Here is a 26,485-nt window from a genome sequence, read left to right as displayed (position 1 = left end):
GTGCCAGCTGTGGGCAGGGCAGGCAGAGCCCACTTGCAGGGGGCTGGGCTGGCTTTTTGGACAGGACCTGCTGTTCCCACCTCCTGTGGGAACAGCACTGTTCCTGTCCTGTGCACTTGTCCCTGCTCATCTCGGGAACCCCACGGACCTACAAGTGGCATAGGTGTGAAACCAGCTTCTCCAGCACAGGGGTGGTGGCTCCACTCCTGCAAACGCCTGAGGAGTTTCCTTCCTTCTCTCCCAAAGCCCAGGGCTTTCCCAGCCCCTCACACCTTACCTGTCATGCTTGTTCTCCTGCGCCGCCCGCAGCAGCTCCTGGATGTTCTTGGTGATCTGCTCGGTTTTCCGAATCACATCCTCCGTACTGGGCAGACTGGAGCTGGGGGCTGTGTCGCTGTCTTCAGGGATGGATCCCTCCCCTTGCCAAATGACACTCCTCTGACGGGCCTTCCTGCCTGACCTGCAAAGGAACACACCAGAGGTGGGTCCTGAGGGGCAGAACTGGCTGTGCCAGCAGCGCAGCGGCACTGTGGCCTCAGCTCCGTGGCACCTACCCAGTCTCCTCCATCTCCAGAGGGGTGGTGGGGTTGTCATAGTCACTCTCAGACACGCTGCTCTGCTTCTCCAGCTTGGAGGCCTGCAAAGAACACAGATCTGATTGAGTGTCCCACAGGGAAGAAGAGCCCAAGCCATGCCAACACCATGTGCTGAGAGCAAGTCCTGTGTGCAGGACAACAGCCCAGCGCCAGCTGCTGCCCTGGGGCCTGCTGGGTCCTCCCGCCCTGTGCCAGGCTCCTGCTGCCAGCCTGTACCCAAGGCCCTGGGTACTGCTGGCATGGCCCCACCAGCTCGAGAGTCACAGCATGGGAAGGTGAACATAGACTAGAAACCAAACTGAGCATGGGAGGCTGAAATTTGAGGCCCAGCACAAGGAGGAAGGTTGAACTAAGTGAGGGTAGAGGCCCAATCTAGTATGAGAGTGACCACAGAGCAAAGGCTGACCGAGGCACGGGGAGCCCACCAAACCATGGGAGACCAAAATGAGGGGTGAGGACTAACACAATGGGAAAGGCAAAACAAAGAGAGGAGACTAAAGTGATAGCAGGAGACCCATTGTGGGGTGATGGCCAAACAGAACCAATAGCTCCAGACTTTGAGCCCACTGCAGATGGGAGGCTGAGAGGAGGGTAGAAGACCAAACTGAGAACAGATGAGGCCTGCTGGGTCTGATCTCTCCTTTTTCCCAGATGCATAGAGGAGGACAAAGCATCAGGCAAAGCTCTGAAGAAATGGAACAAGATGGCACCAACTTCACTACATGAACCACAGAGAAAGAGCAGTGCAGAAAGAGAGCTTTGCTTGAAAGATCTTTGCAAAATCAGCTCAGTCTGACAGAGAAATGCCAATGTTTCCCTCTCAAGCTTCACCTCAGAAAGGTTTAACACAGAAATAAGCAAAGCTTAAGTCCTGAACATGTGCTACCACAAAAGGGGGCTAGAAAGATGCTGTGAGGAGAATTAACTCCAGCTCAGTTCAACCCAATACAGCTGTTCACTGTTATCTAAGAAAAGAGACATCAACATCTTGAACCAGCCCAATGGATCTTGCATTGGTGTTTGCTTCAGAGCTTAAGAGATTTAGTCTGAGCAAGGCCTCCAAACAGCCTCAACTCACCCTGGTGGAAGGTGCTCTCTGCACGCAGTACAAACTGACAGCTCAGGCTGCTCAAACAGCAGTGTAGAAGCCACACTGCTGCTCACCCCTTGTCTTCATTAATCTGTGACCTGTCAAGCTGGACTGTCCAGGGGCTGTTACTTCAGTCACAGCCCAAAATGGATGTTACTCTAGAGCTGCAAATGCAATGTGCTTTTTCCCTTCTTTGGAACTAGTTGATGGATCCCAAATAACACCTAGCCTAAAAAGAAGCTGTCACAGACAGTTTCTATCAACTCTTCACCCTGTTAAATGGGTCCTCTCCCAAGGTGGAGAGGTGCTCAACTCTAGCAAACAGATTTAAGACCAGGTTTAAGATGGAATCACAAAAGCTTAGGGAATGTGTCTGATGTTTCTTGGTAACACTGCAAATTTTCCTAGAGTCAGGACTGTAGCTAACCAAATCCCTAAGAACAAAGTTTAGCAGGTCCTGGTGGAACACCAACATAAGCATTATACACTCTCAGTGTCTGGAATCCTGCCCTGAAATGAGTCTTGCTAAAACCAATTCCCAAGCCCATCCAGGCTTTTTCTGTCCAGGTCAGCAGAAAGCAGGCTGCTGAGACTAAATGTGTCAGTGGGCAACATGAAGTTTGGGTGCTTGAAGAGCTTGCTTCAAACACAATAATGAGCATCTGCAAGATAAATGGTAAACAAATAAAGGTAACTTGGTCAAGCAGTACTAAGACTCCAGGGAGACATTATAGTGGTCTTCCAACACCTGAAGGGACCTACAAGAAAGCTGGAGAGTGACTTTTTACAAGGGTTTGTAGTGACAGGATGAGGGGCAATAGCTTTGAGCTGGAAGAGGGGAGATTTAGACTGGAGATTAGGAAGAAATTCTTTCCAGTGAAGGTAGTGAGACACTGGAACAGGTTGCCCAGGGAGGTTGTGGATGCCCCTTCCCTGGAGGCATTCTAAGGCCCAGCTGGATGGGACCTTGAGCATCCTGGGCTAGTGAAAGGTGTCCCTGCCCATGGCAGGGGTATTTGAACTGGATGATCGTGTAAGGTCCCTTCCAAACCAAACCATTCTATGAACTGTAAGATAAACAGTCAATAAATCAAGATAAGTTGGTCAATCAGTACCAAGTTGGATTGGTGCAAGCTGACAGCCCCCAAAAGAAAGCAGGCTTCCAAGGTAGGACCCGGTGAGCTTCAGACGCCTCATGCAGCGTGGTTTAGTCAGGAGGAAGAGTTATGTTGGCTTTAGGAAACATCAGCAACCAACTTGTCTTTGGGCTGTTACACAGCTGAGTAAGTGACCTGGAGTAGCTGTGCATGGTGTTAAATGCTAAAGATTTCAGCCACTGTGAAGTTAGAGAAGAGCTAAGTGTCCACAGCACGTGGAGGAAGAAATGGAGCGCGATGAGATACTGCTCGGTGCAAGCGGGAGCGGAGTCAGCGGAAAAGAGGAGAAGACAGAGGCAGGATGGCTTCCAGGGGAGACTGCTGCCTCCTCCAGGCAAGAAGAGACCAATTGGGATGGTACTTAACCCTTCGTGTGCTTTCATCCCTTGACCAGGAAAGCGTGGAGGGGAAGGAAGGTAGAGATGAAGAGGAGGTCACAAACGCACTCCTCCCGATCTAAAAATGGGAGAGAGAAAAAAACAAAACAAAACACTGGGGAAAAAACAAACAAACAAACAAAAACCCCCCAGACCAAACCACAAACCAACTGAAACCAATCATTCAATTAATTAATTAATTAATAGAAAGGAACCATCTTATAATCAGGGAGATGACAAAGCAAGGAGGACTTCTTTTTGATCTTCTAAGGGTGGCTAAACCTGAGCGGACTTCGTGCCTTCAAAATCGTCTGCGCTTCGAGTCAATCCCAACATCGATGCTCCAGGGGGGATGAATTCCACAGAGAATAAGATGCATTCCCCACCAACCCCAATGGATTAGCTCCACACAACAAAGCAGTGCTGCACAACCACTCTCTCCACCCCAGTTTCAAACCAAGAGGCTGGAGGAGCTACACAAAGCGCTGCCACGTCGCATACAATCGAGGATCCCGGACGTTTCTTGCTGCCAGATCTGCCTCTAAATCAATATGCCAATAACGTTGGCAGTGATCCAGATGTGAAGGTCTTAGCAACTGAAGGGAGGGGAAACCCTGTGCTGACTCCTTGGTGCCCTCAGCTGTCTTCTTTGGACTGTGGATGGAGTGTTTGCTCTCCCTCAGGCCAGGCAATAAAAAAGTTAAAACTTCCAAATTCCACACATCCAGCCTGAATCTCCCCACCTCCAGCTTCACTCCATTCCCCCTACTCCTATCACTAGGGGGAATGGAGTGAAGCTGGAGGTGGGGAGATTCAGGCTGGAGGTGAGGAGGAAGTTCTTCCCCATGAGAGTGGTGAAGCCCTGGAATGGGTTGTCCAGGGAGGTGGTCGAGGCCCCGTCCCTGGAGGTGTTTAAGCCCAGGCTGGATGAGGCTCTGTCCAGCCTGATCTAGTGTGGGGTGTCCCTGCCCATGGCAGGGGGGTTGGAACTAGAAGATCCTTGTGGTCCCTTCCAACCCTGAATGATACTATGATACCATGAAATAGGTTTCAATTATCTGGAAGGAAACACAAATCCACAAATGTTAAGTAAGTAACTAAAAAAACCCTCCAGGTTCCCACATTCCTGCCCTTGGGTCAACCTATAATGATTAACAAAACAATTAACTTGAATAAGCACTGGTGTGTGTTGGCTCACATCAACAGTGTGAACACATCAGTGAACAATCCTGGTGGCTTAGCCTGGAGAAGAGGAGGCTCAGGGGAGACCTTATTGCTCTCTACAACTACCTGAAGGGAGGTTGGAGTCAGGTGGGGGTTGGTCTCTTCTCCAGGCAACCAGCACCAGAACAAGAGGACACAGCCTCAAGCTGCACCAGGGGAAGTTTAGGCTCAAAGTGAGGAGAAAGTTCTTCCCAGCAAGAGAGACTGGCCACTGGAATGTGCTGCCCAGGGAGGTGGTGGAGTCACCATCCCTGGAGGTGTTCAAAAACAGACTGGATGTGGCACTTGGAGCCATGGTTTAGTTAGTCATGAGGTGTTGGGTGATAGGTTGGACTTGATCTCTGAGGTCTTTTCCAACCTGGCTGATTCTATGATTAACACACAACTCCCTCTCCACTATTAGCTCATCATACAGGGGAATACTAAAAGCAGGAGAATTTGTTCAACTAACAGACCTAACCCACTCTCATTTCCAACTTCAGAATAAAAGTTTGGTGGCCTGGTGAAAATCTACCTTGGATTGTGTTTTAATTCTGAAAGGTGGCTCTGAAATCCCACAAATTGGCATCTGCTTCAAGAAAGAAAACCACCAACTTCCATTACCTGCTTGGGATATTATTTTTCTCCCCCCTTCCTGGTTTTTAAACAAATAAATACTGATATTTGGCCTGTCTACTGTGGTTAAGAGAAACAGCTGAGCAGCAGCCAACACCTCCAGTTTCCATACACCAGAATCATTCCAGTTTTCACTTCACAAGCTCCTGCAGACATGTTAACACAGCAAACACAAAGGGTTCTTCCAGCTGAATACAGAATAGAATACAGAATTAACCAGGTTGGAAGAGACCTCTGAGATCATCCAGTCCAACCTATCACCCAACACCATCTGATCAACTAAACCAGGGCACCAAATGCCTCATCCAGGCTCCTCTTAAACACCTCCAGGGATGGTGACTCCACCACCTCCCTGGGCAGCACATTCCAATGGCCAATCTCTCTCTCTATGAAGAACTTTCTCCTAACAGCCAGCCTGAACCTCCCCTGGTGCAGCTTGAGACTGTGTCCTCTTGTTCTGGTGCTCGTTGCCTGGGAGAAGAGACCAACACCTACCTGGCTACAACCTCCCTTCAGGGAGTTGGAGAGAGCAAGAAGGTCTCCCCTGAGCCTCCTCTTCTCCAGGCTAAGCAACCCCAGCTCCCTCAGCCTCTCCTCACAGGGCTGTGCTCCAGACCCCTCCCCAGCTTTGTTGCCCTTCTCTGGACACCTTCCAGCAGCTCAACATCTTTCCTAAACTGAGGAGCCCAGAACTGGACACAGGACTCAAGGTGTGGCCTAAACAGTGCTGGGCACAGGGCAGAATGACTTCCCTGCTGCTGCTGGCCACACTGTTCCTGATACAGGCCAGGATGCCATTGGCTTTCTTGGCCACCTGGGCACACTGCTGGCTCATGTTAGAACAGAAAATAGAAAAAAATAGAATTAAGCAGGTTGGAAAAGTCCTTTGAGATCATCAAGTCCAACCTATCACCCAACATCATCTAATCAACTAAACCATGGCACCAAGTGCCTCATCCAGTCTCTTCCTAAACACCTCCAGTGATGGTGACTCCACCACCCCTCTGGGCAGCCCATTCCAATGGCCTATCTCTCATTCTATGAAGAACTTCTCCTAACATTCAGCCTGAACCTCCCCTGGCACAGCTTGAGACTGTGTCCTGGAGCAGAGAGCTGAGCAGCTTTGGTGAAGGAGCAGAGATGGAACAGCAAAGCCGACTACGAAGAGAAATGCAGAAGCAGCAGCAGTTTTACTTACATGTGGAGGGAAAGGCTGCAGCCTGGTTATGCTCTCCTCTGGGTAGGTGACCTCTGCCATGGGCAGGTAGGGCTTCTGACCCGAGCCGGTCTCGTACATGGACATGGGTCTGCTGCCCCGTGCAGATGGGCGTCGCTTTAGAGAAGAATTGTTGCTAGGGTCTGTGTATTCAGAACCACTTTGGACCTGATAGATATTGGTTGTAGCCTGTCTTCTGAGGTTGGTATTTTCACTCTGCAGGGTTTGGAGCTGAAAGAAATGTTTAGCAGTGGGACTGTTTAGCACTGTTTAACAGTGACAGGACGAGGGGTGACGGCGTTGAACTGGAAGAAGGGTTTAGATTAGACATTAGGAGGAAATTCTTCCCCAGGAGGGTGTAAAAGGTTGCCCAGGGAGGTTAGGGAGGCTCCAAGCCTGGAAGTGTTGAAAGCCAGGTTGAATGGGGCCTTGAGCAACCCAGTCTAGAGGAAGGTGCTCCTGCCCACGGCAGGAGGGTTGGAACTAGGTGATCTTTAGGGACCCTTCCAACCCAAACCATTCTGTGGTATTAGGACTTTGCTCTTCTAACAGCAAGCATCAAAAGAACTCTGACTGTACAACACATGCTTGGCAGCTTTACCAGCTTGATTTCTTCTTCAAAATCTACTTAAGTTGCTTAGCTCAAGCATAGAAACATCCAGAGCTGGAAATATTTACATTCTGATTCCCAGTAGGATCCCAGCTAGTTTAGATCCCAAAACTGGATGTTGGAGCTAAAAGACCCCACACAAGCCATTTCCTTCCAGCCTGGCTGTACTGGCACATGAACCATGTGGTACAATGAGACTGGGAGAGGTGGGGAAGGACTGCAAATTAAGCAGATTTTCAAGCAAGAGTGATCCATTTCAGCAGCCAAAACTTCAAGAGGCCTTTAACATCAAGCCCATGAATCGTGAGCATGCCAGGACTACAGCACAGACAGCAGAGGCAGCACAAAGAGAGCTGGAGCTTGCTCTGCAAAGCAAGAGGAGAGTTGAGCTTAGGAAAATTAAGTGTTTGCTTTCTGAGCTGCCACCAAGAAATCATTGTACAGCTTTTTAAAGTGATTCTCTCTGTGTGTCTGGTTAAAAATGTAACAATTATGATAGGTTTTTTGGGGGATGGAGTGACTGGGAGGAAGAAAGAAGAGATGGAAAAATCTCACGACCAGCAATTCTCTGCTAGGACTCAAGTCAAATACTCCAAGCAGCTGATGGCCTTTTAACCAGCAAATTGCTTAGTTACTGTTTACATTGACTTTGGCATCATGTGAACCTTTGACAACATGATCAAACACTCCTCTTTTGCCTAAAGCACCCTCCAGAACCCAACAACAAAGTGCAGGATTCCGCCAACATCATCTATGCTTTTCCTCCTCGTTCTGTGTGCTCTGTAGTGAGGTGCACCAAGCCCTAAGATGTGAGGATCAGCCAGCAGCCAAGCCACCCCTTTAACTTTTGACACTAGAGGCAATTAAATGGATCTATCCATTTTTATAGTCCCCTCCTTCCAAACTTCTCCCACCTTTTATAAGTATGGTTGGGGAGCAGTTTCTGTAAACTCAGACCAAAATCTTAACCACCTGAAAAATCCTTCCTTTAGAGCCCACAAAAATCTCTGGTCACCAGAACACTGGCAAAGCATTCAACAAGCTGCTGATTTGCCTCTGTAAGAATCAGAAGGCTGGGCTTCTAAACTGAGGGTTTGGAGCTTTGAATGCAGGATTTTAGCAGTGTTCAGTGTTCTTTCTGTATAAGGCTATCCAGGCATAGTAACTCTTACTGTAAACACCATAGCTCTACCTTATCCTTCTGGAAGTTATTGCATCTTCAGTTTTAGTCTGATCAATTTCAAATACTCAGGGGTTAGACTGGGGTGCCTGTTACCTTTTTCTGCATGATCCTCAGCTCATCACTCAAGTTGATGTTCACTTTCATTAGCTGCTGAATCTTGACCTCAGAGGCCACCAGAGCGTTTTTAACTTGCATGTACTCCTGGGCTGTCACTGGTCCATCTGACAAGTCTGAGTCCAGGCTCTGTGAACAGGAGAACCACCACACTTACACCACTGAGAAAGATTACCAGGACAACACAAGACAGTGAGATTTCAACAGCTTTTTCTGTACTTTGAAGGGCTCAGGGTGCAAATGAAGTTCAGTTGAGAAAGATCCATTCACTACCAACAATTTTAGTCCAATATCAAAGCAATTTGATGCCAAACAACAGCAAAACGCTTGGCTCAGCATTTTAGTGACACAGTATTGTTTCACAGGGATTTAATGATGCACTGAAGAACTGGGAAGCCATAAAAGACAGGTTAACTAAGCATCCAGCATGCTACCAGGGAAGATTAAACTGGAACTACTAGCTTTACTGCTCCTTTTTTACTATATCCCCAAAATCCCAGCATGGTGGCAGTTGGAAGGGACCTCTGGGGAATCACAGAATCTGGAAGGGACCACTGGATATCATCCAGTTCAAGCCCTCTATTAAAGCAGAGTCACCCACAGCAGCCTGCCCAGGATCACAATGTCCAGGTGGGTTTGCAATCCCTCCAGAGAAGGAGGCTACACAACCTCTGTGGGTAGCCTACCCCAGGGACCCTGTTCCCATGCTGCATTATTTCCAGGAATGGTTTAAAACACTCAGTCACTATTGATCTGCTCTGAGTAGTCCTTCAGTAGGAAGCAGGTTGTGAAACCACTGATGAAGAGTACTTTGGTGGATGCAATTATTCCAGATTTAGACTGGGAGATTAGGAAGAAATTCTTTCCAGTGAGGGTGGGGAGACACTGGAACAGGCTGCCCAGGGAGGTGGTGGATGCCCCCTCCCTAGAGGTGTTTGAGGCCAGGTTAGAATAGAATTCTTTCCAGTGAGGGTGGGGAGACACTGGCACAGGCTGCCCAGGGAGGTGGTGGATGCCCTCCCCTCCCTGGAGGTGTTCAAGGCCAGGTTGGATGGGGCCTTGAGCAACCTGGGCTAGTGGGAGGTGTCCCTGCCCATGGCAGAGGGATTGGAACTGGATGATCTTTAAGGTCCCTTCCAACCCAAACCATTCTAGGGTCCTATGATCTCTGCAGTGGGATCTGCATCTGAACTCCAGACATGCACAGTGGCATGTGCTGCTTTCTTAAGCCTATTTTGTTTCCAATACAAATTCCTGAAGTCACAACACTCAGTTTGGTTCAAGCCCACAGATTGCTTGATGGCTCTGAAATGAATTTGGATATCAATTAAAATTACCTAGAGGCAGTGAGGTCCCTTCACAAAGTTTCACTGCAGTGAAGTGAAGCAAGGTTTTGGGGGGTGCATGGATACTTCAAACCTACCTTCTGCCTATTTGATTTAGCTGCATTAGTTTCTAGGTCTGTATCTTCATCTGAAGCAACACTGTCATAATCAGGCTGGTCATTATCCTGGCTCTCACTGCTGTGTTGATTGCTGATGGACTTGAGTATCAGCTCCACGTTTTCTGCAGGTCAACATAACCCCATATAAAAAGACACCAGTGAGTTTGGTCAGGAAGTGGAAGGGCAGAGAGTAATTAAACCCCATAAATCAACCCACATTTTCATCCAGAGAGACAAGACATGCTGTAATAAAGCATCCTTTCTTCATCAAATGATGCTCGATTAAGAAGGTTTTGATCATCATTCATCAAAAAGTCATTTAAGATGCACCAAAGAGGTATGGATTATTCCTGGCCAAAACATTAAAGCTTTATGGTCTTGTCTTCCCCTGCAAGGGTTGAGGCAACTTCAAGCAAGTGAGAAGCACATTTTAACAGCTTAATAAAAATTCACATAAGGGGAAAAAAAACCAAAGCAAAACAGGACAATTAAAAATCCCAACCCAAACAGACTGTGGCTGGACAAAGGGATGACAACATTGAAATGAAAAGCATTATAAGTTAGAGAAGATTTTTTTGGGGTATTTTCTGGTTTTCAGGTGATTAGAATAGAATAGAATAGGGATAGAATAGACCAGACCGGAAGAGACCTTCAAGATCATCATGTCCAACCCATCAACCAATCCAACCCACCTAAACAACTAACCCATGGCACCAAGCACCCAATCAAGTCTCCTCCTAAACACCACCAATGATGGTGACTCCACCACCTCCCTGGGCAGCACATTCCAATGGCCAATCACTCTCTCTGTATAGAACTTCTTCCTAACATCCAGCCTGGACCTCCCCTGGCACAGCTTGAGACTGTGTCCTCTTGTTCTGGTGCTGCTTGCCTGGGAGAAGAGACCAACCCCCACCTGGCTACAACCTCCCTTCAGGCAGTTGGAGAGAGCAAGAAGGTCTCCCCTGAGCCTCCTCTTCTGCAGGCTAAACCACCCCAGCTCCCTCAGCCTCTCCTCACAGGGCTGTGCTCCAGACCCCTCCCCAGCTTTGTTGCCCTTCTCTGGACACCTTCCAGCACCTCAACATCTTTCCTAAACTGAGGAGCCCAGAACTGGACACAGGACTCAAGGTGTGGCCTCAGCAGTGCAGTATACAGGGGAAGAATGACCTCCCTGCTCCTGCTGGCCACACTGTTCCTGATGCAGGCCAGGATGCCATTGGCCCTCTTGGCTGCTTGGACACACTGCTGGCTCATGTTCAGCCTACCGTCAACCAGCACCCCCAAGTCCCTCTCTGCCTGGCTGCTCTCAGCCACTCTGCCCCCAGCCTGTAGCACTGCCTGGGGTTGTTGTGGCCAACCTGCAGAACCCAGCACTTGGGTGTGTTCAATCTCATGCCATTGGTCTCTGCCCATCTGTCCAGCCTGTCCAGGTCCCTCTGCAGAGCCTCTCTACCCTCCAGCAGATCAACTCTTGCCCCCAGCTTGCTGTCATCTGCAAATTTACTGATGATGGACTCAATGCCCTCATCCAGATCATCAATAAAGCTGTTAAAGAGCACAGGGCCCAGCACTGATCCTTGGGGCACACCACTGGTGCCTGGCTGCCAGCTGGCTGTGGCACCATTCACCACCACTCTCTGGGCTCGTCCCTCCAGCCAGTTCCTCACCTATGCTGTTTCATATCACCATGGCCAGAACCACGGTTCTAACTTGGCTGTTGGCACAGCTGTTTGCACTCTTTGGTCTCTATCCAGAAACACAGAAAATACTGATTTTTTAGGGCAAATTAGCAACAAGCTGAAGAGCATCTAAATTACAGCAAAGGCCTCCATGGGTAGAGCAGCCAGGAAAGGCACAACCTGAAACACTGCCAGTGGCTTAGCTGCCAATCCAAAGTATCACCACCCTAACACTATCCAGCAGTACTCTGGAAAACATCACCCACTTACCATAAAACCCACAACCAGCCTAAAAAAAGATGTTCCTCAACTGGGCAAACCCCACTTCATTTAATTGTGTTACAAATACACCAACATTAAGAGACACATCTGTGCTCAAGTGTTATTTTGGTGACCTAAACCTAGCAGCAGCCTGCCAGCCATAGGATTTAGTTCTTATTGTTTATAAATCCAGTGGAAATCTTTCTTCATTGACAGAGTACTTCTGGAGGAGGTTAGGGCATTGACTCAACTGCTGCAGAATGGATGAAGAGCTCACAAGCAGAAGGACCTCACCTTTGGAGCCAGCAAGAGGATTCCCTTGTTGTCTTCTTTTGGCATCACTTAAAATATCAATAACCAGCGTGGCAAACTCGTGGGCATTGAATCTGGCCAGCTTCTGCCTTCCCTACATTGCAGAAAAGAAAGAAACTACATCATGTATCAGATGAAAAGCAGAGTTTGCAGGTGAAACACAGACTACAACACTTACAGGCAGCTGATTATTTGATTGCATTAGAATAGAATTAACCAGGCTGGAAAAGACCTCTGAGATCATCAAGTCCAACCTATCACCCAACACCATCTGAACAATTAAACCATGGCACTAAGTGCCTCATCCAGGCTCTTCCTAAACACCTCCAGGGATGGGGACTCCACCACCTCCCTGGGCAGCACATTCCAATGGCCAATCTCTCTGGCTGGGAAGAACTTCTTCCTAACATGCAGCCTGAACCTCCCCTGGCACAGCTTGAGACTGTGTCCTCTTGTTCTGGTGCTGCTTGCCTGGGAGAAGAGACCAACCCCCACCTGGCTACAACCTCCCTTCAGGGAGTTGTAGAGAGCAAGAAGGTCTCCCCTGATCCTCCTCTTCTGCAGGCTAAGCAACCCCAGCTCTCTCAGCCTCTCCTCACAGGGCTGTGCTCCAAACCCCTCCCCAGCTTTCTTGCCCTTCTCTGGACACCTTCCAGCAACTCAACATCTTTCCCATTAGCTGTAGAAAGTGTGATTTAAATCCCCCAGCTGCAAGCTGCAGGACAGGGGAAACAGGAAACTATTTCAACTTCTATACTAAGTAGAATCATAGAATCAGTCAGGGTTGGAAGGGACCACAAGGATCATCTAGTTCCAACCCCCCTGCCATGAGTAGCTGCAACAAACCTTCAGTAGCAATGCTCAGCAAAGAAATAGCAATCACAAATACAAGTAGTTTTACAGTGTTAAGAAGACTGCCTACCTGATTCCTGGTTGAGGAATACTCAGGATTTACAGGAAGAAAAGGGACTACTGTGGTCTCTGTCACAAGTGTACTGTGATTCTGAGTGGCAAGCCAAACTGCTCAAGGAAGAGAGAGGGAGAAAAAGCAAACCAGAAGAGAATCACCTTCCTGTATGACTTGAGAGTGTTTCTTCCCACAGAATAAGAGACCACAGCTTCAAACACTAACACAATCAGGGCAAAAGATGGACATTTCCCCCCTCCCCCCAGAGGGTTCTCTATTTTGTAGAAACCAGAAGATATGTTCAGCTGAAGTCACCTTCAGACAGTGCAAGGCAAAGCAACTGCCATTCTCATAGTATCATAGTATCAGTCAGGGTTGGAAGGGACCACAGGGATCATCTAAGCTCCAGCCCCCCTGCCATAGGCAGGGACACCCCACACTAGATCAGGCTGGCCAGAGCCTCATCCAGCTTAAACACCTCCAGGGACAGGGCCTAAACCACCTCCCTGGACAACCCATTCCAGGGCTTCACCACTCTCATGGGGAAGAACTTCCTCCTCACCTCCAGCTTCATTCCATTCCCCCTAGTCCTATCACTCCCTGAGATCCTGAGCAGTCCCTCCCCAGCCTTCTTGTAGCCCCCTTCAGATACTGGAAGGCCACAATGAGGTCACCTGGGAGCCTTCTCTTCTCCAGACTGAACAGCCCCAACTCCTTCAGTCTGTCCTCATAGGAGAGGAGCTCCAGCCCTCTGATCATCCTCCCTTATCAGGAATTAGTGAACACAAAAGTACTTTACACAGAAAACACACCTGCATTAGCATCTTGTGTGCAAGTTAACAGTTCAAATGTACTTCGTGGACCTTCCAGAAGGCCTCACTCACCTGCATCTGTTTCCCTCCTGTCAACTTCATCATACACATCCATGGCAAGCTCTTCAAACAAGTGGTTGCTCAGCTAGAGGGTAGAAGAGAAGAATTATTGCACTTCATCTTTCATTGCCCAGCTGAGTTTGCCACATCTGGACAAAGAAGTTGTACTTACAGACTGAAGCTTCTTCTTTGCTGCCTTTGCAAGTTCTGATACATCCAGACTGCTATGAAAACAAGAAGTGATCATTATATGGGGGCCTAGAAGGCTGGGGATAGACTTTTGAGCAGACCATGTTGTGACAGGACAAGGGGTGAGGGTTTAAACTAAAAGAGGGAGAGAAGGGAGATATTTTGATGCTGAGGATGGTGAGAACCTGGCCCAGGTTGCCCAGAGAGGTGGCTGATGCCCCATCCCTGGAACCATTCCAGGGCAGGTTGTTTGGGGCTCTGAGCAAGCTGCTCTAGCTGAAGATATCCCTGCTGAGTGCAGGGGAGTTGGACTGGATGAGCTTTAAAGGTTCCTTTCCATCTAAATCATTCCATAAGTCTATGATTAGATATCTACAACATTTAAGAGCTTCTTTATATCTAAATTCTACATTCCAATAATTCAATGATTAAAATACCACTTTTAGTTGAAACTCCTTCATCTTTTAAGGTGTTTAACACAGTCTTTAATTCCTGACTCTTCCAGTAATCTTTCACATCTCTGATACTGGAGACCCATTAGGGTGGTCTTAAACTTTTCTAAACAGCAATCTTAAATTTCAAGCAAACAATCACCAAAGTCCTTTGGAATATCAGTACCCACGTTTCTATAGCTCAAGTTGTGCTCAGTGCTGGTTAGGCCACACCTTGAGTCCTGTGTCCAGTTCTGGGCTCCTCAATTTAAGAAGGACATTGAGATTCTTGAAGGTGTCCAGAGAAGGGCAACAAAGCTGGGGAGGGGTCTGGGGCACAGCCCTGTGAGGAGAGGCTGAGGGAGCTGGGGTTGCTTAGCCTGGAGAAGAGGAGGCTCAGGGGAGACCTTCTTGCTCTCTCCAACTCCCTGAGGGGAGGTTGTAGCCAGGTGGGGGTTGGTCTCTTCTCGTGGGCAAGCAGCACCAGAACAAGAGGACACAGTCTCAAGCTGTGCCAGGGGAGGTTCCGGCTGGAGGTGAGGAGAAAGTTCTTCCCAGAGAGAGCTGTTAGCCATTGGAATGTGCTGCCCAGGGAGGTGGTGGAGTCACCCTCCCTGGAGGTGTTCAAGAGGTGACTGGATGTGGCACTTGGTGCCATGGTTTAGTAGTCATGAGGTGTTGGGTGACAGGTTGGACTTGATGATCTCTGAGGTCTCTTCCAACCTTATTGATTCTATGATTCTGAGAAGCACTCAAGCTGTAGTGCAACAAACTGCTTCCTTTGAGGAAGCTGAACAATGTGATCACTCTGAGCAAAACTTGAGTCCACAGAAACCACAGAGGGTTTGTTCCACTGGAGTGTGCAGAAAGTAAGCGACACCAGGCTGGCAAGTGGCTACAGCAACAGGGCCATGCTTAAAAGTATCAGTGGATAATCACTTTTGTGAGTTCCCAGCCTTGAACATGAGGCACAGGATGAAAATTGTGCAGTTCAGAATTTATTGTCAGAGTCACAGCTCAGGAATTGACAAATTTTGGGTCCATATTTACATCATCCAGCTCTGGAGTCCTCAACACAGGAAGGACTGGATGGAGTGGGTCCAGAGAAGGGCCATGAAAATAATCAGGGGGATGGAGCACCTCTCCTGTGAGGACAGGCTGAGGGAGTTGTAACTGTTCAGCCTTGCAGAAGAGAAGGCTCCAGGGAGACCTTACAGTGGCCTCCAAGTACCTGAATTGGTCCTGCAAAAGGCTGCAGACACTACTTCCAAAAGCCAGGAGTGATTAGATGAGGGGCAATGGTTTGGAATTAGAGAAGAGGAGATTTAGGTTGGATGTTCTTCACCACAAGGGTGGTGGAACACTGTCACAGGTTGCCCAGGGAGGCAGTTGAGGCCCCACTCCTGGAGATATTCAAGGTCAGGCTTGACAGAGCCCTGGGCAACCTGATCTACTGGAGCATGTCCCTAGATGACCTTTGGAGGTCCCTTCCAACCCAAACCATTCTATGATGGAAGAGCTCAAATAAAACCTCTCTCTGATTAAATAACATCAGAGGGTTTGTGCAGGCATTCACCCAGGCAAGAAAGCAAGAAAAAGCTGAGCAGAGGACACGAGGCAGAGGTCAGACAGGCAGGCTGAACCACAGGCTTTGCAGTTTGAGCAGCAGCACCTTTGAACAAGTTGTTTTCTCTTCCTGTCAACTTCCTCCTCTGCCTAGTGAGGTAAATAAGAACCACTCTGCTCTGCCCTGAAAGTGCAGTGCTGTATCGAACACCTAATGCACAGGGCATCTAAAAACAACCACAGGTGTTCACACCCAGTTGTTTTTAAACCAACTGCCACAGTTCCTGCAAGTATTTGGCTACATTTTTTCCCCACAGACATTTTTGCAAGCAAGAAGTTGGAAGAGGGGTTTACTCACAGCCTCCTTATTTCCAATTGCAGAGCAGGGAAAGAAAAAGAAGGGCTTCAGATTAACACTTTTGAGATGGTCGAGCCACAGATGATTTCACTGAAGCAGAACCAAAAGTTCAAAGCACTCAGATGGCCAGAAATAAAGCTGCAACTTTTTGTTGCAAGTGTTGAGTTTCAAACTGAGGCATCCAGGAAACTACACTCAGCTGGTCCTGGCTTTGTTGACAAAACCTGCTTCTCAGGATCCTCATTTGTGTTTCCCTGCTCTCCCCCCTCCCCCCCCACCCCTGCCCTTTCACAAATATGGTAAGCTTCCACCATTTTCTGGTTTTGTTTCAGTGGCAATATTCCTCCTGGGAGAAGAAAAGGCATCTCAGGTTGATAAAGGCACACATTAAACAAACAAAAAAAAACCCCAACAGAATGCAAACAAGCTTGAAAGGTTCAGAAGAGAAAGGAAACTTCATTACTGTTGTTACAAGTCCATGTTTCCATGGAATCAGCAGCTTACCTGTCTGCCATCTGAGGTATAACAAAGTGCTGTCCAGTTTTATGCTCTAGAGGGGAAAACAAAGTGCACTTTTATAAGGCTGTTATACCAGGCTACAGCTTTCAGTGTTGGCAGGATGTAAAGCTGGTGCTCAGGCCTCAGCAAAAGACACAGCAATAGGAAACCCAAGAACATGTGCACCAGGCAGAGTCATTTAGCCTGCTTATAATGACTCTATTTCCAATTATAGGATGCTAACAAGACTTTTAAAAGGTTGACAGCCCAATTTCCTGGTGGTAGCAAAGGTTCCAATTAAGATTCATCAATTGGATTAAAATTCCATTTAATAAGTTCTAACTGCAGTGCCTTTTCTTTTTTGGCAGCTAAAAGGCTTTAAACCTTAATGCTTTTAAGTATCCTTGCATTCCAAAGGCACCCACTTAAATCTTTCATATTCCCCTAGCTCTGCATGCCAATAAGAAACCACTGAGAAGAGATTCCACAACGTTTCTGCAGTTCATTCAGCATTCACCAATGCCTATGTCCTCTCCAGTCCCTTGAAGTTCAACAGATCTAATTTGATGTGTAGGTTTCTCCCCACTTTCAGGGAACAGTCCATTCAAAAACCCCATGGATTTGTGGAAAAACAGAAAGGAAATCAGTTTTAAGTTTAAGACACACATAAGCCCAAGCTGTTGAATCCTCAAATGATCTGAATTTGAACTGCATGATCATTAATCTAACATCTTTAGCTTGCTTCAGTTCTGCCAGTACTACTTACAAGGTACATGAAAGGCAAGTCTGTAGCAACACTGACACAAAGATTAACAGGGAAAGGTCTCAGAGGGTGATTTTGCCTCCTTACCTGGTTTCCTGCCACAGAGATAGAAAGCCAACCTGTCTGTCAGCTCGTACTGAATTTCCACCAGGCGCTCGGCCAGCTCGTGGTGCCCGCCTTGCCTGGTTCACACACACAAATGTACCATGAGTTATTGATTTGGAGACATTAAAAGGTCATAACAATTCAAGCAGTACAAGCTGCTGGGCAACACTGAACAAGCTACTGAAGTAAGTTTGACAGCTGGCTGAACATGAGCCAGCAGTGTGCCCAGGTGGCCAAGAAGGCCAGTGGCATCCTGGCCTGCATCAGGAACAGTGTGGCCAGCAGGAGCAGGGAGGTCATTCTGCCCTGTGCTCAGCACTGCTGAGGCCACACCTTGAGTCCTGTGTCCAGTTTTGGGCCCCTCAGTTTAACAAGGGCATTGAGACACTTGAATGTGTCCAGAGAAGGGCAACAAAGCTGGGGAAGGGTTTGGAGCACAGCCCTGTGAGGAGAGGCTGAGGGAGCTGGGGTTGCTTAGCCTGGAGAAGAGGAGGCTCAGGGGAGACCTTCTTGCTCTCTACAACTCCCTGAAGGGAGGTTGCAGCCAGGTGGGGGTTTGTCTCTTCTCCCAGGCAGCCAGCAGCAGAACAAGAGGACACAGTCTCAAGCTGTGCCAGGGGAGGTTCAGGCTGGATGTTAGGAAGAAGTTCTTCCCAGCAAGAGAGATTGGCCATTGGAGTGTGCTGCCCAGGGAGGTGGTGGAGTCACCATCCCTGGAGGTGTTTTAAAGAGAGATTGGATGAGGCACTTGAAGCCATGGTTTAATTGCCAGGAGGTGTTAGGTATTAGGTAATAGGTTGGACTTGATGAGGTCAGAGGTCTTTGCCAACCTGGTTGGTTCTAAGTTTGAGTGTATCACCACCCCACAGACTCGCAGCAGGATCCACAAGAGTGTGTTCCACAGGGTTAAAAACTATAACCTGTAATGAACTTTCCAAATGAGTCAGTGAACACTCTCAGAGTTTTTCCCTGCTGCTTTCCTCTAGAAAAACCCAGGTGACATATTCTACATTGAATGTATTCAGCATTTTCTAGGCAGTTCCTGAGCTCATGCTGTGAATTCAGCCCATTTCACACTTAATACCAGCATTAAGAAATATTCTGGTGTGTTGTGCTCTGCAGCTAAGTGAACTTAACTCATCAGTTTTCACATATGGCCTCAAATCTAAAGGATCACAGCAATAAGGATGTTTCATTCACAGGAGCATGCAGCTTCTAGTTGATCAATGATGCCCAGTTTTACATGCAAACACAAACCCCTTCACTGATGTGCTGCAAAGCCTGCAGTGCCTCATTGCTGCCAAACTGATGAGCAGAGCTACTGAGGTTTAACCTTTCTTGACACGATGTGGTTGTCCTCAGGAAGCCTGGAGCCTTTCTAAAGGTGAGCTTACCAGAGGGGGCAGTTCTGCAACTGGGGTGCACCTAACATTGCACTGCCACCAAAAAGCCTGGTTCCAGCTCTGCTCCCTCAACCCTCTGTGCCACCCAGCCTACTGAAGTCCCCTCATCAATCTGCACTCCTGGAGTGTGTGGAGCTTGCTCAACCTCTCCTGCTCATATTGTTTTCCTGTGAGCTGCTACATTAGCACAGCCTGTGTGGGACCACAACTATTTGTCTCTTCAGTAGCCAGGAAGCTACAGACTATGAAAGATGAAAATATTTATCTATTATCCTTTTATTTCTGGAGAAAGTCTTTGTTAGCACTCAGCAGCCACATTGTTTTCAGGAGGGAAGTATCCCTAAGCAGGTTTATGAACATAAGAGCATCCTACATGTCAGAACCTTTTACCTTGCATAGTCAACTGGAGTTTTCCCATTGGAATCTTGTGTGCCAGGATCAGCACCATAAACTGCTAATAACTCTGCCTGCAAGGTCTGTCCTGCCTTGGCAGCCACGTGGAGCGGGGTGTTTCCTTTCTCCTACAAGTGGGGGAGAAAAATACCTACTTAATCAGCTGGTCTGAGGAGAAAAGTGGTGTCTAATGTGTATCAAATGAAACCAGGAGAAATACTGTGAACCAGAAGCGTGGCCAGCAGATCAAGAGAGGTGGTTCACCCCCTCTGCTCTGCTCCAGTGAAACATCACTGGTACTGTGTCCAGCTGTGGAACCCCCAAGGCAAGAGAGACATGGACCTGTTGGAGTGGGTTCAGAGGAGGCCACAAGAGGGAGATTCAGGCTGGATGTGAGGAAGAGGTTCTTCACCATGAGAGTGGTGAAGCCCTGGAATGGGTTGTGCAGGGAGGTGGTTGAGGCCCTGTCCCTGGAGGTGTTTAAGGCCAGGCTGGATGAGGCTCTGGCCAGGCTGATCTAGTGTGGGGTGTCCCTGCCCATGGCAGGGGGTTGGAAGTAGATGATCCTTGTGGTGCCTTCCAACCCTGACTGATTCTATGATACAAAGATGATTGGAGGGCTGGAGCACCTCTGCTATGGGGACAGGCTGAGAGAGTTGGGGCTGTTCAGCCTGGAGAAGACTCTCCAGGGAGGCTTGATAATTGCATTTCAGTATCTGAGGGGGATCTACAGGAAGGCTGAGGAGGGACTGTTTAGAAGGGCCTTTGGTGACAGGAGAGGCAGTGGTTTGAGACTGGAGCAGAGTAGATCTAGACTGGACATCAGGAAGGAGTTTTTCACCATGAGAGTGGTGAAAAACTGGAACAGGTTGCCCAGGGCTGTGGTTGGGGCCCCATCCCTGGAGACATTCAAGACCAGAATCCATGTGTCCCTGGGCAGCCTGCCCTAGTTAGAGATGTCCCTGCTGACTGCATGGGGAGTTAGACAAGATGACCTTTGAGGGTCCCTTCCAACCCAGTGCAATCTGTGAAACCACAGGAATTGATAGTCTATCAAAACAATGAAAAAGGTGATCTTACAGGATGGAAGAAGTTGGCTTGAGCTCCTAAGGACAGCAGTCGCAAGCAGGTCTCCAGATTTCCTGTCCTCACACTGGAATGCAGTTGCTGAAACAGAAGCAGGATGGCAGGTCACACAGTAGCAGTAACTGTGAGGCAGCCTTTGCTTTTCCAACCATGCTTTTAGACCTAGTTAAGCAAGTTCTTGCTTTGTGTAAATTTCTCCCAGTTAACCTAAATCAATGCCTCTCAACCACCCACCTCCTCCAATGCCCCTATGTAACAACCCCTAAACACATGCCTTCAAGTTGTATTTGATACATAAAGAACATCTCCACTCAACAGCAACTCAACCACATTTCACTGCTCTGCTACACACAACTTGTGTCTTCTGCAGGCTGCCAGCCAAAGCACACCAACCTTGCTGAGATCTTTGGCAGTGACGCTGTCATCTTCACGGCACGGCAAGCGATGAACAAAGGCCAACATTTGATATTTAGCTCTGATGAATTCTGCTTTGTTGGGACTGCAAAGAGCAACAGAAGGGAGAGAAGACCCATGTTAGTGCTTTCACAGTGATACAGACACCCTAGAGAAAGGAAAAGTCACAACTGAAGGTTCCATCAGAACCTTGTGTGCTACCAGCAGCGAAGTAAGACAGGGGAAAAATACTGTCATTAACAAAACCCCAACCCAATTCTGTAGAGTGAGGCACTTCTGTTGCACACACCAAACCACCTGCAGACTCTGGGATGTAGTGTGCATTTCTTAGAAGCAGATATTGAACTGAAAATTATGTCAACTTAAAACTCTGTTCTGGCTGCCTGCAGTTTAATGTACAGTTTAAAATGAAACATCGAATTTAGTGATGGAAATCCTCCAATCCCAGTGTGGCCAGGGTTGGAAGGGACCTCTGGGGATCACAGAATGCTAGGGATTGGAAAGGACCTCTGGAGATCATCCAGTCCAACCCCCCTGCTCAAGCAGGGGCCCCCACAGTAGCTTGCCCAGGATCACAACATCCAGGTGGGGTTTGGAATCTCTCCAGAGAAGGAGACTCCACAACCTCTCTGGGCAGCCTGCTCCAGGGCTCAAGAAGCTTCCCCCCTAAAAAGCTTCTCCTCATGTTCAGAGGACTCATGCAATGTATTTGCAATCAACTTAAGATATTAACCACTGGAAATGATTAATTTCCAGTGAACAAACCCCCACAGTATCACCAAGGTTGGAAGAGACCTCAAAGATCATCGAGTCCAACCTGTCACCACAGACCTCATGACTAGACCATGGCACTTTCCTCCTGTTCTTTTCCTGCAAGAAAATATACTCAGCTTCCTGTGGATCTCCCTCTGTCACTGCTGGATAAAATAATGACACTTGCACAACACCAGCAACTGTGTCCTTGGGCACTTACTGCACTTTATCCTGAGGGCTAGCCTTGCGCCTTCCACTCATCACCGAGGCAGGATCCAGCAAGGAATGTTCCCAAATGGAGTTAGCACCATTGTTGTACAGGGTCTCAACCATCTGAAATCCAAAGTGTAGACAAATGGGCAGTCAAGAGACTTTTCTGCTTGCCACACAGAATGACTAACCACATCTCTGTGATTGTTTCTGAGCAGACAGCAAGCTAGAGATTCCTGTTCTGCATGCCAGCATCCATAACACTGTGAGGTATCAGACCCAGGCATAGGTACAGGAGGGGTTTTTTTGTGTGGTGAATTTACTAAGAATTCCCTGCTGGAAAGAGATAATGGAAGCTTAGGTTGAAAAGTTGAAGGTGACCTTCCAAAACAAATGCATGAAAGCCAGGTTTCATAGACAAGTCTCATTTTTAGTGGCCTAGCAGAAAAAGAGAAGTTAAAGAGTGGCTCAGAAAAAGCAAGCTTAAAAAGTCCAGCTCAGCTTATCTGCAACAAAAGCTTCCTATAAATACTTATTAAAGCTTTTAATATACCTGGTTTTCATGAAGGAAGACAAGAGTTTTACTTTTTACCTGCAGCAGTGTTGGAGGCCATGGAGTATGCTTGAGATGCCTCACTTGAGAGATGTGACGGCCCAGACTCCGGTGGACGCTGCAGCACTCGTCACAGATCAGAATCCCTCTGTTTATAGAGGCCCAGCAGGGATCTGGAAAGGAAAACATCAATTACAATATAATTGTCCATCATAGAATCACAGGATGGTTTGGGTTGGAAGGGACCCTAAAGATCATCTAGTTGCAACTCTATGCCATGGGCAGGGACACACCTCTTGCTAGACCAGGTTGCTGGAGGCCCCATCCAGCCCAGGTTTGGAGCCTCCATGAATTCTCTGGGCAACCTGTTCCAGTGCCTCATCACTCTCATGGGGAAGAATTTCAAGCAAGGTAACCTCAGCTCTGAAGAGATCCAAACTGAAGCCATCTTCTAATCAAGCCAGAAAGACATCTGGTAGGAGGTGGAGTAGTAAATAATACATACACCAGAGTGTTACAGCAGATTGAAATTGAACACGGGCACAACAGGACCTTAAACCGAGGTCCCCCTCTGCTGCTCTCAGTTCAGAAGAAACTCCAGCTTGCTGTCAGTGCCACATGAAACCCCACATGCCAAGATCCCTGCAGTAACAGGCAGCTGAATGTCAAACCAGACCTTCAGGAATCAAAATTAATTCATGATCTCTTCTATTTTGGAGAATTCTTTCTAACTTCCACTCCAGAGATAAGTCTGAGGCTAAACGAGTGCAATACAAGAGCAGTTTCTGCATCCTGTCAGAATGCATCTAAGCATTGGTGCATCCAAAAAAAAGAGCCTCCTGTGACCCATGCAGTGAATTTACTAAACCCCTGAAAGATGAGCTGTGATCACAGCTGTGGGCTCTGAGCAGAGGTGATGTGGTGTGTGTGGCGAAGGCAATGCAGGCAAACCTGTTCCGACCATGGCCATGAGGGATGAGAGCATCTCTTGACAGATGATAACTATCACAGCCCAGAGCCCAACTGAAGGATATGTTTTAGGGGAAAAAAAACCTAATCCAGTGTAAAAAACCAACTTATTAATGAGCACACAAGCTCATTATTAAATCATTCCACCGTTTTAACAACTTTGACTTGGAAGAAGGAAAACGGAAAACAAGAATGAAATGAGCTGCACTGGTGCTGATCTAATGACCCAGGACTGGAGGCAGCCTTCCAGGTTAAGGAGTTCAGTGCTTTTTGATAGACATAGTTTGGTTGGAAAAGGCCTTTAAGATCATCCAGCCCAACCATTCTCTAACTATACCAAGGCTAGTGCTAAACCATGGAGCTCAGGCAACATATCTCCACGGCTTTGACACCAGGGATGGGCATTCAACCACCTCCCTGGGCAGCCTGTTCCAGTCTTTGAGAAGCCTTTATGGGAAGAAGTTTTTCCTAACACCCAACCTGAACCTCCCCTGGCACAACTTGAGGCCATTCCCTCCTGTCCTATCACTTGTTGCACGTGAGGAAACAGGGAGAGCTGTCAGTTGGTGAGAAAAATGGGGATTTCAGGCTTAAATTTACTTTAATGAATTGTTTGTGCCAGAATTTACTTGCATCACTTAAAAAACAGAGATCCTGTTATGGACACAATCTGCTTAAGCTGCTACCAAAATACAGGAGGGGTGAGGCTCAGAGATAGGTCAGCTTCTGATGTCAGGACATGGCAGAGCAATTCAAAACAGGAAGCGTGCGCTGAAGACAAGCCCCAGCGCCACGAGTCTGAAAAGTGAACTCCTGCCTGAGAATAGGAAGTGTAGCAGAAAAGCCAGAGAAAAGAAAATCACCTCCTGTAAGAGGGGAAAAAAAAAAAAATCACTCACACCTCGACACAGAAGCAGAGCTGTAAGTGATGGAAGATCAAGGGGCAGGCAAAAACAGTCTTGATTCTCCTGAGGGGGGTGAAAAAGCTGTGGCGTCCCAGGTCTCGGACACAGCCACGTGCAGCAGCTCCCAAACAGCCCTCTGACAAGTTCTCTGCTTCAACTGCAAGCAGAGTTTCATGTTTTGTTTTTAAAGAGGCATTAAATTCAGGCACCAGTTTGAGCAGAAGTTTCCAAGAGGAAGAAGTTGGTCAGGGATTGGGACAGCTTGCCCAGGGAGGCAGTGAAGTCCCCATCCCTGGAAGCGGGTTTGGGTTTGATGGGGACGTGGTTTGATGGCCAAGGTGGTGGTGTGGGGTTGATGGTTGGGCTGGAAGGTTTTAGAGGGCTTTTCCAACCCAAACAATTCTATGAGTCTATGAGGAGGAACTTCTTTAATTTAAGAGTGATGGATCACTGGAAGAGGCTGCCCAGAGAGGTGGTAGAGTACCTCTGGAAACATTCCAAACCCACCTGGAAGTGTTCCTGTGTGACCTTGTCTAGGCAACCCTCCCTTGGCAGGGGGGTTGGACTTGATCTCCAGAGGTTCCTTCCAACCCCTACCATTCTGTGATTCTCTGACACTAAGATTTCTTTCTCTGTATTGGATAAACCAGCAGATTTCTTCACCATGACCAAGTAAATACCTGACCAGGCTATAATGTCACAAAAGCTGGCTTACAAGAGGACTCTGACAGCGATTCTGTCGCTCCTGAGGAGCTTAACAAACACAGTGACACAGCCTTATCTCAGAGTCACCACCCCACTGATGTTTAGAAGCATAGATACCTTAACTCATATGAGATAGACCCTGAGTATCTTATGGTGTTATCCCTATTGACTGTGAAAACAAAGCTCTCTGAAGATAAAAGTAACTCCCTGGGACTTAACTTGGGTTGTTGTTTTTTAATCACTTCATTATTTTTAAACAGAAGCCCCATGTTCCTAAGGTTCTTATCCCCTTCTCCCACATAGCATCTTCTGGCCATTCAAATGTTATCTACACTGCAGTGCTTCAACTCATTTCACTTATGTACCGAAGCAATTACGCTGGAAGAATCAGCACAGAAGGCAAACAACAAAGGAGGAAAGCCAACAAATTGACACTGTAAGCAAACAAGAACTCCAAAGCTACAGATGGTGGGGAAAGGGAGATGGAGCTGGCTCGCTAAAAAAGCAAGATTCGTTTGCATAAGCTCCCAAACTTTATCTGCAGCGCAAGACAGACAACGTGCAAGTCAACACAGAACACATGTTGCTCACTTGAGGGCTTCCAACCCAGCAGACACTGCAGAACAGCCTTTCTTTGGCTGGCTGGGATTCTCAACACTCCAGCCCAGGCTGTGGGGCACGTCGTGCACCTTCACATCCAATTCTTCTCTCCCCCTGACCCCCGGAGCAGGGGATGACTCCACAGCCAGCCCTACCCTTACCTTCACAAGCCCCCCCCCAAGCAGCCACCGTCCCACACTGCCACCCCGCACCCTCCTCACGCCTTTTAGATCTGTGTCCGTTCGGCTTCTTTCAGCGAGTCTTACGCCTTTAGAACACACGAGCTCCCGATTTGCTTATAACCGGAGGCCGCTGTTGCCCACAGGCCTTTCCCCGGAGGTCAGGCCCCTCAGCGCAGCCCCAGAAGGCAGGGGGGGAGGAGGCGGCGGTGCCAGCCGGGGTAGCAGCGCTTTAACTCTACAGCCGCAGCGAACGGGAGAGAGAGCGAGAGCTCCCCACCGCCCGGTGCGAAGGGCTGCCTCAGGAGGAGGCCAGTACCGACCACCCCGCGCCCAAACCCCCGCAGGAGGGGCCGCTGCAAGGCGCTGACACCCGCGGAGCGGCGCCGGGGAGGTGCGGGCCCACACTGGGGGCCGCGGCCGCCCCGCTGACAGGACACCCCCCGCCCCTGCCATGGAAGGCCCAGCGGAGCCTCCGCGCTTCCCGCGGCCCCTCCGCGCCTGAGGCGGGGAAGTGCCGCTGCCCGGTCTGAGGAGAGGGGGATGGGCTAGCTGCCTTCGCCGCGCCCCGAGGCCGCCACCGCGGCCGGTGCCTACCCTGGGCGCTGCAGTCGGCGCAGACCTCGCTGCTCCTCAGGCGCTTCGACATGGTGCGCGGCAGCACCGGCACCGGGAGCGTCCCGCCGCCCTAACGGCTCCCCGCCGGCAGCCCCCGCCAGGCGGCCGAGCCGAGGCCAAACCGCGC

General features: G+C 48.6%; 1 protein-coding gene across 3 annotated transcripts in view; it reads right to left on the bottom strand.

Moving 5' to 3' along the window:
- The window catches only part of GIT2 (GIT ArfGAP 2), a 38,974-nt gene extending 12,507 nt beyond the window's left edge, over positions 1-26,467 (bottom strand). Inside the window, exons 1-18 of one of the 3 annotated variants that reach the window (XM_068163305.1) lie at positions 26,338-26,467; positions 22,422-22,555; positions 21,840-21,952; positions 20,846-20,951; positions 20,447-20,533; positions 19,364-19,494; positions 17,553-17,647; positions 16,709-16,754; positions 13,833-13,884; positions 13,673-13,745; positions 12,804-12,901; positions 11,864-11,975; positions 9,606-9,748; positions 8,162-8,311; positions 6,258-6,506; positions 3,210-3,299; positions 555-637; positions 278-460 (exon numbers count right to left, since the gene is read on the bottom strand). In XM_068163305.1, coding sequence (XP_068019406.1) covers positions 278-460; positions 555-637; positions 3,210-3,299; positions 6,258-6,506; positions 8,162-8,311; positions 9,606-9,748; positions 11,864-11,975; positions 12,804-12,901; positions 13,673-13,745; positions 13,833-13,884; positions 16,709-16,754; positions 17,553-17,647; positions 19,364-19,494; positions 20,447-20,533; positions 20,846-20,951; positions 21,840-21,952; positions 22,422-22,555; positions 26,338-26,389 — 1,997 coding nt within the window. In that variant the 5' untranslated portion in view covers positions 26,390-26,467. The remainder of the gene's footprint in view (positions 1-277; positions 461-554; positions 638-3,209; positions 3,300-6,257; positions 6,507-8,161; positions 8,312-9,605; positions 9,749-11,863; positions 11,976-12,803; positions 12,902-13,672; positions 13,746-13,832; positions 13,885-16,708; positions 16,755-17,552; positions 17,648-19,363; positions 19,495-20,446; positions 20,534-20,845; positions 20,952-21,839; positions 21,953-22,421; positions 22,556-26,337) is intronic. The other 2 variants (XM_068163306.1, XM_068163307.1) reach the window with 2 other exon arrangements.
- Between the last annotated feature and the right edge of the window lie 18 nt (positions 26,468-26,485).

This window comes from Melanerpes formicivorus, unplaced genomic scaffold (assembly GCF_026170545.1).
Source record: "Melanerpes formicivorus ecotype bairdi unplaced genomic scaffold, bMelFor1.0.p_v2 SCAF_72, whole genome shotgun sequence".
NCBI lineage: Eukaryota > Metazoa > Chordata > Aves > Piciformes > Picidae > Melanerpes > Melanerpes formicivorus.
Note: the sequence above shows the minus strand (reverse complement) of the source record. Positions and strands in the feature narration are given on the sequence as shown.